Source organism: Pristiophorus japonicus, chromosome 1, assembly GCF_044704955.1.
Source record: "Pristiophorus japonicus isolate sPriJap1 chromosome 1, sPriJap1.hap1, whole genome shotgun sequence".
Classification (NCBI taxonomy): Eukaryota; Metazoa; Chordata; class Chondrichthyes; family Pristiophoridae; genus Pristiophorus; species Pristiophorus japonicus.
The window spans coordinates 337,094,848-337,111,270 of NC_091977.1; the positions used below are offsets into that span (position 1 = coordinate 337,094,848).

The 16,423-nt window shown below is 47.5% G+C and overlaps 1 protein-coding gene across 1 annotated transcript in view; it reads right to left on the bottom strand.

Annotated features, from left to right (window-relative positions):
* Positions 1–16,423, bottom strand: part of itprid1 (ITPR interacting domain containing 1) — a 185,103-nt gene that overhangs the window by 17,613 nt on the left and 151,067 nt on the right. Inside the window, exon 15 of the mRNA XM_070874657.1 lies at positions 5,644–5,755. Within this exon, the coding sequence (XP_070730758.1) occupies positions 5,644–5,755 (112 nt within the window). The remainder of the gene's footprint in view (positions 1–5,643; positions 5,756–16,423) is intronic.

Genomic DNA, 16,423 nt, shown 5'->3' on the forward strand with positions numbered 1-16,423 from the left:
CTATACTGTCTGCCACACACACACAGCAACTCTCAAACAGCCTTGCTGTATGCACTGAGGCCACATTGAGGAAGGGAACTAGGAATAATAGGAGGGGTAAAGGTGACTGGGGGTAATGTCCGGCAAAGACTGATTGACAACTTTGACCACCATGGGATCATGTAGTTCCAATGTAAATAATAGTTGCAAATATGTAGTTACATTGTTGCACTTCATTGTGCTTGTTGTGTTTTGTTTTGTTACTTTCTGGGGTGAGTGGGGGGGTGCGGCGGGGGGGTTGCGGTTTGGTTCTGTTGGTTGAGGGAACAACTTTGGTGTCGTTGGTAAAATGTTACTTTGACTGACTTAGGATGCTCCTCCCTCACTTTAAATATGCTGCAAATTGCGCCTATTTGACCGTGGGGCCGTCTGGTTTTTCAGGCGAGACTTGGGACGGATGTTAAATGTGGAGTTACTGTTATGTATGTAACTATGTAATACTTGCCACCAGAGGGCACGACTGTTGGAATCCTAATGGTCACCTGCACACACGTGCAGGGCCAGTATAAAAGGTTGGCTGCCATGTTGTTTAGGCACTCTGGAGTTGTAATAAAGAAGACTAAGGTCACACTAAGTTTAGCTCACAGCACTCAGCCTCGTGGAGTTCTTCTACATACAACAACTGGCGATGAGTAACAGAATACGAACCTTCACGCAGCCATGGCTGCCATTGGAATATGAGAGAGATTTGTAGAGGGTGATGATTGGGAAGCCTTCGTCGAGCGTCTTGACCAGTACTTCATGGCCAACGAGCTGGAAGGAGACACTAAAGCGGCCAAGCGCAGGGCGGTTCTCCTCACTGTCTGTGGGCCTAAAATACATGGCCTCATCAAGAATCTGCTCGCACCGACAAAACGCTGGTTCGGGGCCACCTCAAGCTGAATGAGAATATCCTCATGGCCAGATATTGTTTTTACACGCACCATCGCTCCGGGGGCCAGGATATGGCAGATTATGTCACCGACCTGAGACACCTCGCGGGATCTTGCGATTTTGGAGCTGCATTGGGGCAAATGCTGTGGGATTTTTTCATGCTGGGCATCAGCCACGAGGTCATTCTTCAAAAGCTGCTGGCTGCCGAAAACCTAGATCTGAGCAGAGCCATCGCGATCGCCCAGGCTGCATGGCCATGGATGATAACACCAAACAGATACCTTCTCAACATCGAAGCTCACCGGCAAGTACTGTGCATAAAATTATGTCGCTAGCAGGCCGAACTGCATATGGCAGGGCCTATACGTCTGCGGCTGCAAGACCTGTGATGACTCAGAGTCCGCCATCGAGGGTGAATGTGAATCCATTAGCACTGTGTTGGCACTGCGGGGGTAATCATCGGGCCCATCAATGTCGATTCAAGCACTATGTGTGCAAAGGCTGCGCAACAATGGGGCACCTCCAGCGAATGTGCAAACGTACTGCGGCACACCACGTGGCAGAGGATGATCGATCCGACGCGGATCGCACAGCGCAGAGAACTCAACCCGAGGAAGAAGTGTATGTGGTACATACCTTCACCACCAAGAGCCCTCCGATAATGCTGAAAGTCAAATTAAATGGAGTTCCAGTATCCATGGAGTTGGACATGGGTGCGAGTCAGTCAATAATGAGCCAGAAGGCGTTCCAGAAACTGTGCGGCAATAAAGCGCAAAGGCCCAAACTGAGCCCGATTAATGCAAAGCTGCGTAGCTACACCAAAGAGCTCATACCAGTCATTGGAAGTGCGACAGTGAAGGTATCATATGATGGAGCTGTGCATGACCTATCATTGTGGATTGTTCCAGGCAATGGCCCAACGCTGTTCGGCAGAAGCTGGCTAGAAAAGATTAAATAGAATTGGAACGACATCAAAGTACTATCTTATGTGGATGACGCCTCGTGTGCTCAAATGCTGAGCAAGTTTCCGTCGCTATTCAAACCAGGCATCGGCAACTTCACAGGCACCAAGGTACAGATCCACCTGGGCCCCGATGCATGGCCTGTCCATCACAAGGCTCGGGCAGTTCCGTACATGATGAGGGAGAAAGTCGAGATCGAACTGGACAGACTCCAACGCGAAGGAATCATATCGCCAGTCGAGTTCAATGAGTGGGCCAGTCCAATTGTTTGGGTGTTGAAAAGCGATGGCACGGTCAGAATCTGAGGAGACTACAAGGTAACGATTAACCGAGTCTCACTGTAGGACCAGTACCCGCTGCCCAAGGCGGTTGACCTGTTCACAATGTTAGCGGGGGGGGAAGTTGTTCATCAAATTGGACCTAACCTCCACCTACATGACACAGGAGCTGGCTGAATCTTTGAAAAGACCAACGTGCATCAACACACACAAAGGGCTATTTATATACCACAGGTGCCATTTCGGGATTCGTTCGGCTGCAGCCATTTTCCAGAGAAACATGGAGAGTTTGCTGAAATCTGTTCCGGACACCATTGTTTTGCAAGACAACATCCTGATCACTGGTCGTGACACCATCGAACATCTACACAACCTGGAAGAGGTTCTAAGTCAACCAGACAGAGTGGGACTCAGGCTGAAATGCTCTAAGTGTGTTTTCCTGGCGCCAGAGGTCGAATTTTTGGGGAGAGAGATTGCAGCAGACGGCATCAGACCCACGGACTCAAAGACAGAAGCCATCAAGAATGCACCCAGACCACAGAATGTGACGGAGCTGTGTTCGTTCCTGGGACTCCTCAACTATTTTGTTAACTTTCTACCCAGGTTGAGCACGTTGTTAGAGTCTTTGCACATAAGGAGTACGACTGGGTTTGGGGCAAATCTCAAGACACAGCCTTTGAGAAAGCCAGGAACCTGCTATGTTCAAATAAGTTACTTCTACACCCATGTAAACGTTTAGTGCTAGCTTGTCGTACGGGGTCAGCTGTGTGTTATAGCAAGCCAATGTAGCGGGCAACCTCCAACCGGTTGCATACGTATCTAGAAGCCTGCCGAAGGCTGAGAGAGCCTATATATAGTATGGTTGAGAAAGAGGCGTTAGAATGTGTATAAGGGGTTCAGAAAATGCACCAATACCTATTTGGACTTCGGTTTGAGCTTGAAACTGATCACAAGCCGCTCATTTCACTGTTTTCAGAGAGCAAAGGTATAAATACCAATGCTTCATCCCGCATCCAAAAATGGGCACTAACATCATCCGCTTATGACTATGTTATCCGCCACAGACCAGGCACTGAAAACTGTGCCGATGCTCTCAGCCGGGTACCATTACCCGCCATTGGGGTTGAAATGGCACAGCCCGCAGACTTGCTACTGGTCAGGGGTGCTTTTGAGAGCGAGGGGTCACCCATCACAGCTCGCCAGATCAGGACCTGGACCAGCCAGGATCCTGTGCTATCATTAGTAAAGAGTTGCGTCCTAAATGGGAACTGGTCGGCTGTTCCCGCGGAAGTGCAAAATGAAATTAAGCCATTTCACCGACGCAAAGATGAGATGTCCATCTAGTCGGATTGTCTCTTATGGGGTAATCATGTGGTTTTGTCAAAAAAAGGCAGGGAAACGTTTACACGCGACCTACACAGTACCCAGTTAGGCATTGTCATGATGAAGGCAATTGCCAGGTCGCATGTTTGGTGGCCCGGCATTGACTCGGACTTGGAGTCATGCGTGCATCAGTGCAACACTTGCTCGCAACTGAGCAATGCACCAAGTGAGGCTCCACTGAGTCTGTGGTGATGGCCCTCCAAACCGTGGTCCAGGATCCACGTAGATTTTGCCGGCCCCTTTCCAGGAAAGATGTTTTTAGTAGTAGTGTACGCTTACTCCAAATGGATTGAATGCGTAATCATGTCATCCAGCACATCCACAGCCACCATTGAAAGCCTCCGGGCCATGTTCGCCACCCATGGCTTGCCCGACGTCCTTGTCAGCGACAATGAACGGTGTTTCACCAGCTCGGAATTCAATGAGTTTATGACCCGCCATGGCATCAAGAATGTCAGGTCTGCTCCGTTTAAGCACGTATCTAAAGGTCAAACGGGCAGTCCAAACCATCAAACAGAGCATGAAACGCGTAATGGGCGGCTCCCTGCAAACCCGCTTGTCTCGCATTTTGCTCAGTTACTGGACGCGACCCCACTCACTCACCGGGGTTCCCCTGACAGAATTGTTAATGAAGCGAGCCCTCAAAACCAGGCTCTCCCTAGTCCACCCGGATCTTAATGATCATGTGGAAACCTGACGACACCGGCAGAACATGTACCACGATCGCGCGACTGTTTCACGCGACATTGATGTTAACGACCCTGTGTTTGTCCTGAATTACGGTCATGGTCCCAAGTGGGTTGATGACACTGTTTTGGCCAACAAAAGGAAGAGGGTGTTTATAATCAAATTGTTAAAGCATTTAGATCAGACCAAATTGCAATTTACTGACAACCAGGAACGACTTGAAGAGGACATCACCATCGACGATCCACCAACACATACCCAACCAGCAATCGACCTCACTGTCAATCACAAGGATGAACCCACCGTTCCTGACAGTCCCGTCAGACCAGTCACGGTGCAGTGCAGCAATGGTCCAGCCAACTCACACACGCCAGGGTTTGAACTTAGACGATCAACCAGGGAGCGAAGGACTAGGGATCGCCTCAACTTGTAAATAACTTGTACCGAAAACTTTGGAGGGGAGTGATGTTATGTATCTAACTATGTAATACTTGCCACCAGAAGGCATGACTGTTGGAGTCCTAATGGTCACCTGCACACACGTGCAGGGCCAGTATAAAAGGTTGGCCGCCATGTTGTTTAGGCACTCTGGAGTTGTAATAAAGAAGACTAAGGTTACACTAAGTTTAGCTCACAGTACTCAGCCTCGCGGAGTTCTTCTATACACAACAGTTACCACCTAATTTAACAACCATTGTGCTAGTGGGGCTGTTGCATGACGACTAACGTCATGATTTGAATGAAACTACAGAGCGAGAGAGTAGCATTTTGCGCTGCCACAAAACCGGCACCGAATTTCCCGGTGAGGCGCTGGAAGCTAGCCGCCCAGGCAGTAAGCATTTCAATACCCTTACCACCCCTCCAGGGCACGAAAAGAGGTGCAATCCAACTGAAAATCCAGCTCTAAATCTTTCATCATCCAGGCAGCTGTAGTTTTTAGATGCCCTTCTTTTCCCTCTCATGGGAATGTGTCTGCTCTGTACCTGAACTATCTCCTATTTGTAGGCCTCCCATTTCTTATTTACAGTTTTACCTGTCAATCTTTGATTCCAATCCACCTGGGCCAGATCCCTTTCCAACTCACTGAAATTAACCCTCCTGCAGTTGAGTATTTTCATGTTTGATTGTTCCTCATGCTTTTCTATAACTACTCTAAACCTATTTAGTGTAGATCCCAAGTAATACTGAAGTGTACAGTTATTCTTTGAGAGAGAAACATACTCACAGAGCAATTAATCTGCTCATTTAAATTTCCCTTGATGATAATCATTTTGCATTATCTACTGCCGGGAATCTGGACTGTACTCCTTTTTCAATAAACTAAGCAGGCAACAGCTCAAAGACATGGCCAGATGTGAATTGTATAGAGCTGGTAAGTTTTGCAATTGAATAAAACATGCTTCCTTTTATATTAAACTTACTATTCTCATTCCTTCTCCAAATTGCCGAGCGCGATCCTCAAGCTGAACCTCTATCTCTGTGACTTCTTGACGCACTGCGCGGCGTAGTGTCTGCAGTCGTTTCACATCCTCTCTGTTAGAGCACAAATATCAATTAAATAAACATCAGTTACATTGGCCAAAATCACAGCAAACACAGTTTATTTTTTAAATTCATACTTGAGATGTGACTGACACTGGCAAAGCTGCATTTATTTCCGATCACTAGTTACCTTGGCAAATGAATGGATTTCTGGACCACCTCAGAGGGCGTTGATTCAATCAGATAGTTAGGTGTGGGCCAAAATGGGTAGGGGTGGCAAATTCCATTTCCTGAAGGACGTTAAAGAACCAGTTGCACTTGTAACAACAGTTTGACAGATTTTGTGCGTTTTTTTCAGGTGCTAACCACAAATTACCAGATTTATTGAATTCAACTTCACAATTGCTATGGTTGGATTTGATCTCACAGCTTCTGCATTGCTAATCCATGACTGACCTATCAAGAAAGACTGGATCAACTGGGCTTGTATTCACTGGAGTTCAGAAGAATGAGAGGGGACCTCATAGAAACATTTAAAATTCTGACGGGGTTAGACAGGTTAGATGCAGGAAGAATGTTCCCAATGTTGGGGAAGTCCAGAACCAGAGGTCACAGTCTAAGGATAAGGGGTAAGCCATTTAGGACCGAGATGCGGAGGAACTTCTTCACCCAGAGAGTGGTGAACCTGTGGAATTCTCTACCACAGAAAGTTGTTGAGGCCAATTCACTAAATATATTCAAAAAGGAGTTAGATGAGGTCCTTACTACTAGGGGGATCAAGGGGTATGGCGAGAAAGCAGGAATGGGGTACTGAAGTTGAATGTTCAGCCATGAACTCATTGAATGGCGGTGCAGGCTAGAAGGGCCGAATGGCCTACTCCTGCACCTATTTTCTATGTTTCTATGTTTCTATAACCACCTCACTACCTCGTTCACAAGAGCATTTATATGATGGACCACCAAATACACATAGTGCGTGTAAGAAGGTACTTGTGAAGTGAGGAACTCTTTGGGGCCGAAATTGTCCCTTCTGATAAGGCCTCTGGCTGCCTGAATGCGATGGCCACGGGGCGGCGTGGAATGCCCGCAGAGGGGCTGCCATTTTAGATATTGCCCTTCGTGAGTTTTGGATTGGTACCAGGGACTTCACCGCCCGTTTTCCCACCGCGGGGTGCACGTGCTGACTCTTTACCGAATGGTGGGGACCCCCTCGCGAAATTGCCCTTTTCCCAATATTGACCCGCGGGAGCGGCCCTGCCGCCAATCGGTCCCCCCAAAGCTTTTCTCTGTGGCATGGCGGCCCAGCTGCCCTAAAAGCAGAGGATGCACTGCTGCGGCCGCCATGTTCATTTTTTGCCGGCCGACTGCCAGGTCGGTCCGACAATTATGGTCGTGGGTTCGGCCGGGCTGCCAATAGGCAGCCTGGCACACCCTCTTGAGTGCCAGGTCACTGGCCCGGCCAAAACTCTCCCTGATGGCCCAGTGTTTGCCACTAAAGTGATTGCAGAGTTCGCAGCAGCTCTCCCCTTTAACTGAAGAGGAGAGACGTTGTGATGCGCCAGCGTGGCGCTGATGACTGACAATATGAATACTCCGCCCCAACCCCCTTCCGCCCTGCTCGAAAAAAATCTCCGAAGAGCTGAATTTTGACGGCTAGGCCACCCTAATGCATGGGGCGGCCAGAACCCACGGAACCGGGAGGTGCACCTCGTCGACCGGCGGTGGGTAATTTCAGCCCTTTATCTCCGAGCCAACGCTAACATCCAGCCCAGAATAATGAACAGAAGTTCTTCTCTCCATGCTTGGTAGGAGAGTAATTAATTCAGTTGTGTTTGAACACAAATCTAGATTGCAAAAATGTTCCTAATTAGGCAGTAACTATCTGTGTCGCCTAAAGAGTTCACAAGGAGCTGTGAATGGGAAAATGGTACATTGGGACAGTACAGCAGTGGCCTATGGGTCAAGTTGGCCCACAAGCTACCTTTATCCTGCCGTTGAGTATTTTGAGACATGACACATAGTAAGTGTAGCATGCTTAGGAGGAAAAGGTGACTTTGGACCTATGGTTACCAAAGCTCTCCACCACTGGTAGTTTCCTCATGTCATGTCTGAATCTGGTCGAGACTAATTGATAGATATTGATTCCTATGATTAGTTAAAAACTCCATTATCATTGTATCATGTGACTAGGTAGGTAGAAGGCAAATCAGATGGACCTTGGTCTTTTTTTGACTAGCAATTTCTATGCTCCCATGTTCCATCAGCCCCTCAATCCTGCCCCAATTCCTTTAGTTTTTATGTAGAAAGATGATTTTTGGCTTCGTCTCAGCCTTAGCTCTTTAAACTTCCTGGGCAATGAGGCCTGGAAAATGCTGATCCCTGATTGGTAGATTTAGATCCATCAGAGAGCAGCTTTTTTCACGCTAATCCTCCAGGTCTGGGAAGTTTAAAGAGCTGTCAGTGTGTAATAAAAAGATCTATCTTTGAGTGTAAAAAATGGGAAACTATTCTTTCTCCCACAACTGTTAAGAGCAAATATTACTGATTTCAAAATGAAAAACTTATGGGATGAAGTATGTGAATTTTCAAATTCAGAGACATACAATGGATAATTTGTTGATTTACTGTACCGATGCAGTTCTAGGCGTGTTAACCCAAAGCAAACTTCAATTTTAAGTGAAGACTGAAATATTACCCCGTTACTAAAAAAGGAAACCAAAGATTAGAGGTCAGTTAGCCTAGCATCTGTGGAGAAGGAAGTGCTTGAGACTACAAAGGACATTACCAATGCTCATCTAAAGACATGAAGACCAAAAGGAGCAGTCACCAAGGACTTAGATGCAATAGGCTACTGGAATTCTTTGAGGAGTAACTAAAGGCTCATGTAATTAATGACAAATGAGTTACTGGGATTAAAAACTGGATTGGTGTTACGAAGCCAAAGTGGTAATGAATGGAAAAGGCAGTGTTTGGAGGTCAATTATGAGTGAAATGTTGTGATATCTGTCCTGAGTTCACCATGCACAAATAAATTGGAAGAGAGAACTCCTTGTAGTATTAGAATATTTCCTGACACCTTGGTAAGAGGGATAAGCAACATTTGAAGAGATCAGGGCATGGATGGGGCTGGGGTGAAAAGCAGCCATACAGACCAGAAGAGCCATAGCATCAGTCCCCATTCTGTGCTGTTAGCTGCTCTCAGTCACAGTTGGTGGTAAGGGTTTTACAATGGGCTTCAGAAACCCAGGTTTAGTCGAAGAAAATCAGCCAGGAATTACCCCTCTGACCACTGTCCAGTGATGGCTGCTGGCAGTGCATGTGGGAACAGAATTGGGCTCAGTAGTTGGTTAGCCTGCTCATAAACTCTGTCATGCTTCACAATTGAAGAATGACAACTTGGGCAAGAAACCTTTGGGCAGCTGTGCCCCAGCAAGGAGTTAGTGTCTTCAGAAAAGAAAAAGTAAGAAAATTAAGGAGGATTAGCAAAACAAAAAGAAGAGATTTAGGCCAATTAAGCAGATGGTCGAGTGAATGGCAGTAGGATTTCAGCCTTAGCTCAGTAATAACATTCTCGGCTTAGGTTGCCAACTCTGGTTTGGCATATGCCTGGAGATTTGATTATGTAACATTTGACACATGGCATTCAATCATGTGACACCGCTCATGTGATGCTTAATCACATCACATTTGATCACGTGACATTAGCCCACTGTTTGCAAAAGTTAGTGCATTTTATGTTCGTTGAGTGTCTCAGTATCACCAAGCCCCAAATAAAATATTTGTCTGTTGTTTTATAGTGAGATGAAAACATAATTTATAAATCAAAGAGCACAAAAGAATAGAACATTTTAAGGTTAATAAATAACTACTTCTGTGATAGTTCTACACTTTGACCGCGATGAGAAACACCAAGTAAATTCCACTGATTCAACAAAAAACATCATCGATATAAGTAACTTCTAACTAAAGTTTTAATACAATTTTAGGACATTTTACAATATAAAAAAAAAATAAAACCAAAATAAAACCTAATTCAATTAATTGACTCCTACACCCCACCAATGAAGCTCAGCTTCAGGGAAGTGAGGCTCAGTTCAAAAAAAGAGAAGCACTAAAGCTGCCTGACTTCTGGAACAAAACACATTATACAACAGCACCAATCATAGGCTGACATGGCCTCTCCTCCCTCTCTCTATTGAATGGTGGTGCAGGCTCAAAGGGCCGAATGACCTACTACTGCTGCTATTTTCTACATATGTTTCAACAGTACTGTAAATTGACTGTAAAACACTTTGGGGTGTCCTGAGATCATGAAAAGCACTATATAAATGCAAGTTCTTTCATTCTTTCAGAGAAATACAAGGTAATACATATGGAAACAGGAAACAACTTTCACATGGTGAAGGGAACTCCATTTAGCAAAAAAAGAACACATTTCAATGTGATTATTGACCATTCATTGAAAGGTTCCAGTCAATGTGAAGGTGTAATCATCAAAACTAATCAAGTATTAGGATAAATCTCAAGAGCATCTGACTATAAGTTGAAACAACTTATTCTAAGTGTACATCAAGGTACACTATGTGGATTGTTGCTATCTGAACCTCAAAAGCGCATTGATCCACAGCTAGAATTAACTTAAATTTGACCAGTTTGAGTTAATTTGCCAGAGTCCCTTGGCTCAAATCTGATGTCAAGCACTCATACACAAAGGAACAAAATATTCTGGAAAGGATGTGTATTCTTTCTCCCTAAAGTTTCCAACTACCATGGTAAATCTTTGCCACATGTCCCATGAGATGCACACCAAAGGCAATATTGTCTTAAGTTTTGGCTGCTGGCCTCACTTTCCTGTACCAAAACTGAGCATTGTTCTAAGATCATACTGGAGAGCAAAGCTAATGCCTGGCTTCTTTTCTTCACTACACACCACCTCCTTAACTTCTCTCCCGTGCCCCCTTACTTTTAAAATATATTTATGTGCTTCTCCCTACATCCCCTCCCCCCTCCATCCCTGGCCAGGCCGAACCCCTATCTTAGCCTCAAACCTTATGGAGGAGAAAGTCGGTAGCACCCCACCTGGGGAGTTAACTTTTTAAATTTTGAAAATTTAACACCAGGCACAAAGGACTCTTCTAAATTGGGCTTTAACACTATAGGAAGGAAGGGGGTGGTAAGTTAAGTGCTAATGAGCTCAATGGTGTGCTACAGGGGCACTACCACCAGAGCACTAGTGAATTTCAGGTGACTTGCATTCGGGAATCATCCTTCACTCCTTCACACTGGCTCATTCCAGCTCTTAAAAGGGGAGATTGTATCAATGTACAGATCCTCATTTACATCAATCCTGGAACTAAAGTCGACCCGACAGCAAGTGAAACACGTCATGGCGATGGCTGCTCCCAATACAAATCCAAGGGAAAGAGCTCGTCGGTTCACTGACATCACATTGGAGGCAGTGGTGGCGGCAGTGAAGCAAAGGAGGGAAGCGCTGTTCCCAGCAAGTGGAAGGAGGCCATTGCCCCAGGGCAATGTGGAGCGAAGTGGCACAGGAGGTCTCGATCAGTAGTGTCAGGGAACACTGCCTGACACAGTGTCGTAACAAATTCAATGTCCTCAGTCAGGTGGTCAAGGTGAGTATATGCTTCAACATGTCCTACATACCAACATTTGAACCTCTGTCTGTGCACACTGCGAAAAGCACCACTCCCCCACAATTTGCCCACCAAGCATCTGCACCTACTGAAACTCATATTCTTACCTCATGCCTTGCCTACATTCACAGCTATCCACCTGAGAGACTGGGACTTTGCAATTGTTAGAGGCAAGCTTAGTAGAGGGGTCTGCACTGGGTGATGCACCGGGGGACTGTAGCAAGGCCAAAGGGAAAAGGTAGCTTGGGGGGCCAGCTCCCAGAAGGAGATTTTGCGTGCGAGGTCTGCTGCACAGGACTCAGAGGAGGACCGCAATGGGGAGGCATTCACAACAAGGGTGATGGCCATGCATTCCGAGATGATAGGGGCAATGGCAAGGGTGCCCAAGAGCCTCTCGGCAAAGATAAGGGGCATGGAGTCGACCAACTCCAACATTGCACAGAGCTCTGCGCACACCATGGAGCCCATCATTTCAAGTCTGCAGGCCATTGCCACCAGGCATAGCTCCACCACCTCAGGATGAGCAGGAGGAGGAAGACGAGGAGGAGGAACAGGAGCACTCAATCAGCTTTCAGCTCCCAGAGCGACCATAGGGTCCCAGACCTCATGATGCGTGTCATGGGCGATGTGGCAGCTTCTATTACAGCACAGGTGGAAGCAACGCAATGTCTTAGTGCTGTAATGCAGACAATGGTTGCTGGCATCGAAGCTCAGATTGCTCTCATGCAGTTGCGTGGCATGCAAGTTGGATGCTACGTAAGCTCTGACTGCTGCCATCATCGTTGGGTCCACCACAGTTGACCAGGGATCTCACAGTGTCGCAGTAAGCCACCAATCTGTGCTCCAGTAGACTGGTAGGGATGCTGAGATGCTACCCCAGGGGAGTGGCAGTGGGTCAGTGGAGCAGGAACCTGCTGTACTCTCTCAGGATGATAGCATTCCTGATCCCACCACTGCCACTCCGCCATTACAATTGTCCATGCCCGTCATCCAGCCAGCCCAGACTGCCGCCGCTCAGCCTAAGGTGATGCAATCTACAGCCGGGCCTTCCAATCCCACAGCTGGTCGAGGACGTCCTCCAAAGCCATCCATCGTCTCTGGCTCTGACACTCAGCAGCCTTCCACCAACAGTGCTGCAGCCATGGGGGAGACATTATGTAGGAGCAGGAGAATAGGTAAAGGCAGTATTAAGAGGGAATATAAGGTTTTGAACAAAGGTGAATAGTAAATTGAATTGTTGTTTACATATCTGGTTAATGTTTTCAGGTAAAATTTTAATTGGAATGTTGCCTATTTGGTGTTGTCTTTCATTTCAGTTTTGGGGCTGTGGTATGGAATGAGAAAAAGATGTAATGATGGCGATGTGCAGAGCAACCAGCAAGTCTGATGGGGCAGTCACGGACCACCCTTGCTGAAGGCCGATTGGGTGCTTGCCTCCTCTCTCGTTGCTGTTGCTGCTCCTGTTCCTTCTCCTCCTCGTCCTCCTCCTCCTGTGGTGGTGGAGCTATGCCTGGTGGCAATGGCTGCGCCCTCATGATGGCCAAGTTGTGGAGCATGCATCAGACAATGACAGAAACATCACCTGGTCAGGCGAGCACTGGAACACGCCTCTCGAGCGGTCAAGGCAGCAGAACTATTGCTTGAGCACTCTGATGGTATGCTCAATTATGTTCCTGATGACAGTACGGCTCTCATTATATGAGTGCTGGGCAGGAGTGTTGCGGTTGCAGAAGGGAGTCATGTACCAGGTGGAGAGCAGATAGCCCTTGTCTCCGACCAGCCAGCTATGAACTTGATGAGGTGGCTGGTAGAGAGCTAGCGCACTGGTCTGGCACAAGATGAAGGCATCGTGGCTGCTGCCAGGATAGCGAGAATTGACGGTGAGGATTTAGCATGTGTGGTAGCACACCAACTGCACATTCAGTGAATGGTAGTGTTGTGTATGGAGAAAGAGTCAGACTGAACACTGTGAGCTCAAAGTAAAGTGTGACCGTAGTCTTTTATTGCAGGTCTCCAGAGTGCCTCTCCAACCTGTGAGGCCTCCTTAAATACCTGTGCTCCCTAGGGATTATGGGACCCCTTGGGACTCCAGGGGATGAGCCCTCTGGTGGCTGTACAGAGTAAATACAAGTTTACATATATAACACTTCCCCCCCCCCCCCCGCCCCCCAAAGTCAACAGTGTAACTATTTACAAGGTGAGTCGATCTGGGGCCTTTCTTGCCCTGGTTGATCGTCTCGGTGTGAAAGCTGGTATTGGTGAATCAACTGTTGGGCCCACGCTGGGCAGCTGTGCAGCTGGCCTTGCTGCCTGGTGTGGTCCTGCTCGCTGCAGTGGATGATGGGTTCTGCTTCGTGGCCAACCGCAGTGCTGGTTGACACTGGTGTGACTGTTGGGGGGGGTCAAAGAAGGTCGGGTCCAAAATGGGTTGCTCAGGATAGTCCGTGAATCTGAGTTTGTTTTGGTCCAAGTGTTTCCAGTGAATGAGTCCATTTGAAAGTTTGACCCGAAACACCCTGCTTCCCTCTTTGCCCACGACAGTGCCGAAAACCATTTGGGACCTTGTCCATAAATCAATACAAATATAGGATCATTGATTTCAAATCTCGCATGACACATTTGCGCTATCATGGTATGTACTTTGTTGAAGTATGTACTAGTCAACATTATCTCACATTCAATCCATTTGGAGTACGCATCTACAACCACAAGGAACATTTTACCCAAGAATGGGCCTGCATAGTTGACATGTACCCTAGACCACGGTTTGGAGGGCCAAGACCATAAACTTAGCGGCGCCTCCCTGGGTGCATTGCTTAACTGCGAGCATGTTTTACATCTGTACTCGCAGGACTCTAAGTCTGCATCGATACCGGGCCACCACACGTGGGATCTGGCTATCGCTTTCATCATTACGATGCCTGGGTGGGTACTGTAGAGGTCACTGCTGAAGGTGTCTCTGCCGTTCTTGGGAACCACTACTCGATTGCCCCACAGAAGGCAGTTTGCCTGTATAGATATTTCATCTTTGCGCCGCTGGAATGGCTTTATCTCTTTCATTTCCACTGGGACACTGGATCAGCTCCCGTGAAGCACACAGCTTTTAACTAGGGACAATAAGGGGTCCTGGCTTGTCCAGGTTTTGATCTGCCGGGCAGTGACGGGTGACTGTTCACTCTCAAATGCTTCCATAACCATGGCGAGATCTGCGGGCTGTGCCATTTCCACCCCGTGGTGGGCAATGACAGCCTACTGAGAGCATCGGCGCAGTTTTCTGTGCCTGGTCTGTGGTGGATGGCGTAGTTGTATGCGGACAATGTGAGCGCCCATCTCTGGATGCGGGCCGATGCATTAGTATTTATCCATTTACTCTCAGAAAACAGGGATATAAGTGGCTTATGGTCAGTTTCCACTTCGAATTTTAGCCCCATCAGATATTGGTGCATTTTCTTTACCCCATAGACCCACGCTAACGCTTCTTTCTCAATCATGCTGTAGGCTCTCTCAGCCTTAGACTTCTGGATGCATAAGCAACCGGTTGAAATTTCCCAAAATCATTAGCTTGTTGCAATACACACCCGATGCCATACGACGACGCATCACATGCTAGTACCAAACGCTTACATGGATCATACAACACAAGCAATTTGTTTGAGCATAACAATTTTCTAGCTTTTACAAAAGCATTTTCTTGGCTTTTGCCCCATGCCCATTCGTCCCCTTTATGCAGTAAGACGTGCAGTGGTTCTAACAGTGTGCTGAGACTCGGTAAGAAGTTACCAAAGTAGTTCAGGAGTCCGAGAAACGACCGCAACTCCGTCACGTTCTGTGGCCTTGGTGCATTCTCGATTGCCTCCTCTTCGAATCGGTGGGCCTGATGCCATCCACCGTGATCCTCCTCCCCAGGAACTCCACTTCAGGCACCAGGAAAACGCACTTCGAGAGTTTTAACCTGAGCCACACGTGGTTGAGTCAACTAAGGACCTCCTCCAGGTTCTGCAGGTGCTCGACTGTGTCCCGACCTGTAACCAAGATGTCGTCCTGGAAGACCACGGTGCGCGGGACTGACTTCAGTTAGCTTTCCATGTTTCTCTGGAATATCGCCGCCGCTGATCGAATTCCAAATGGGCATCTGTTATAAATGAAAAGACCTTTGTGCATGTTGATGCAGGTGAGACCCTTCAATGATTCCTCCAGTTCCTGCATCATGTAGGCTGAAGTCAAATCCAGATTCGTGAACTTCTTTCCTCCTGCCAGCGTTGCAAAGAGGTTGTCGGCCTTTGGTAGTGGGTATTGGTCCGGCAGGGAGAAAGGATTGATAGTTACTTTTAATCTCCACAGATTCTGTTGGTGTCATCTCCCTTGAGGACTGGGACAATAGGACTGGCCCACTCGTTGAACTCGTTCGGGGAGGTGATGCCCTCTCTTTGCAGCCGGTCTTGCGCGATCTCTACACTTTCTCTCATCATGTATGGTACTGTTCTCACCTTGTGATGGATGGGTCGCGCCCCCGGAATTAGGTTGATCTGCACTTTTGCTCCTTGGAATTTTCCAATGCCTGGTTCGAACAGCGAAGGGAACTTGTTTAAGACCTGGGCACACGAAGTGTCGTCAGTGGGCGATAGCACTCAGATGTTGTCCCAGTTCCAACGTATCTTTCCCAGCCAGCTCCTGCCAAGCAGCGTGGGACCATCGCCCGGTACCACCCAGAGTGGTAGCTTGTGCACCACTCCATCGACGGAGACCTTTACAATGGCACTGCCAATTATGGGAATCAGTCCCTTTGTGTAAGTTCTTAGTTTCATGCGAAAAGAGTTAAGACTGGCCTTGAGGCCTTGCTGCACCACAATTTATCGAAAGTCTTTTTGCCCATGATGGTCTGGCTCGCGCCCGTGTCCAGCTCCATTGACATCGGGAGTCCATTTAGTTCAACATTCAGCATTATCGGGGGACAATTCGTGGTGAATGTGTGCACTCCATGTACCTCTGCCTCCTCTATCTGAGGCTCTGGTTTGTCGTGATCCTCCGTGGATCTGTCCTCCTCTGCAACATGGTGGTTTGCAGG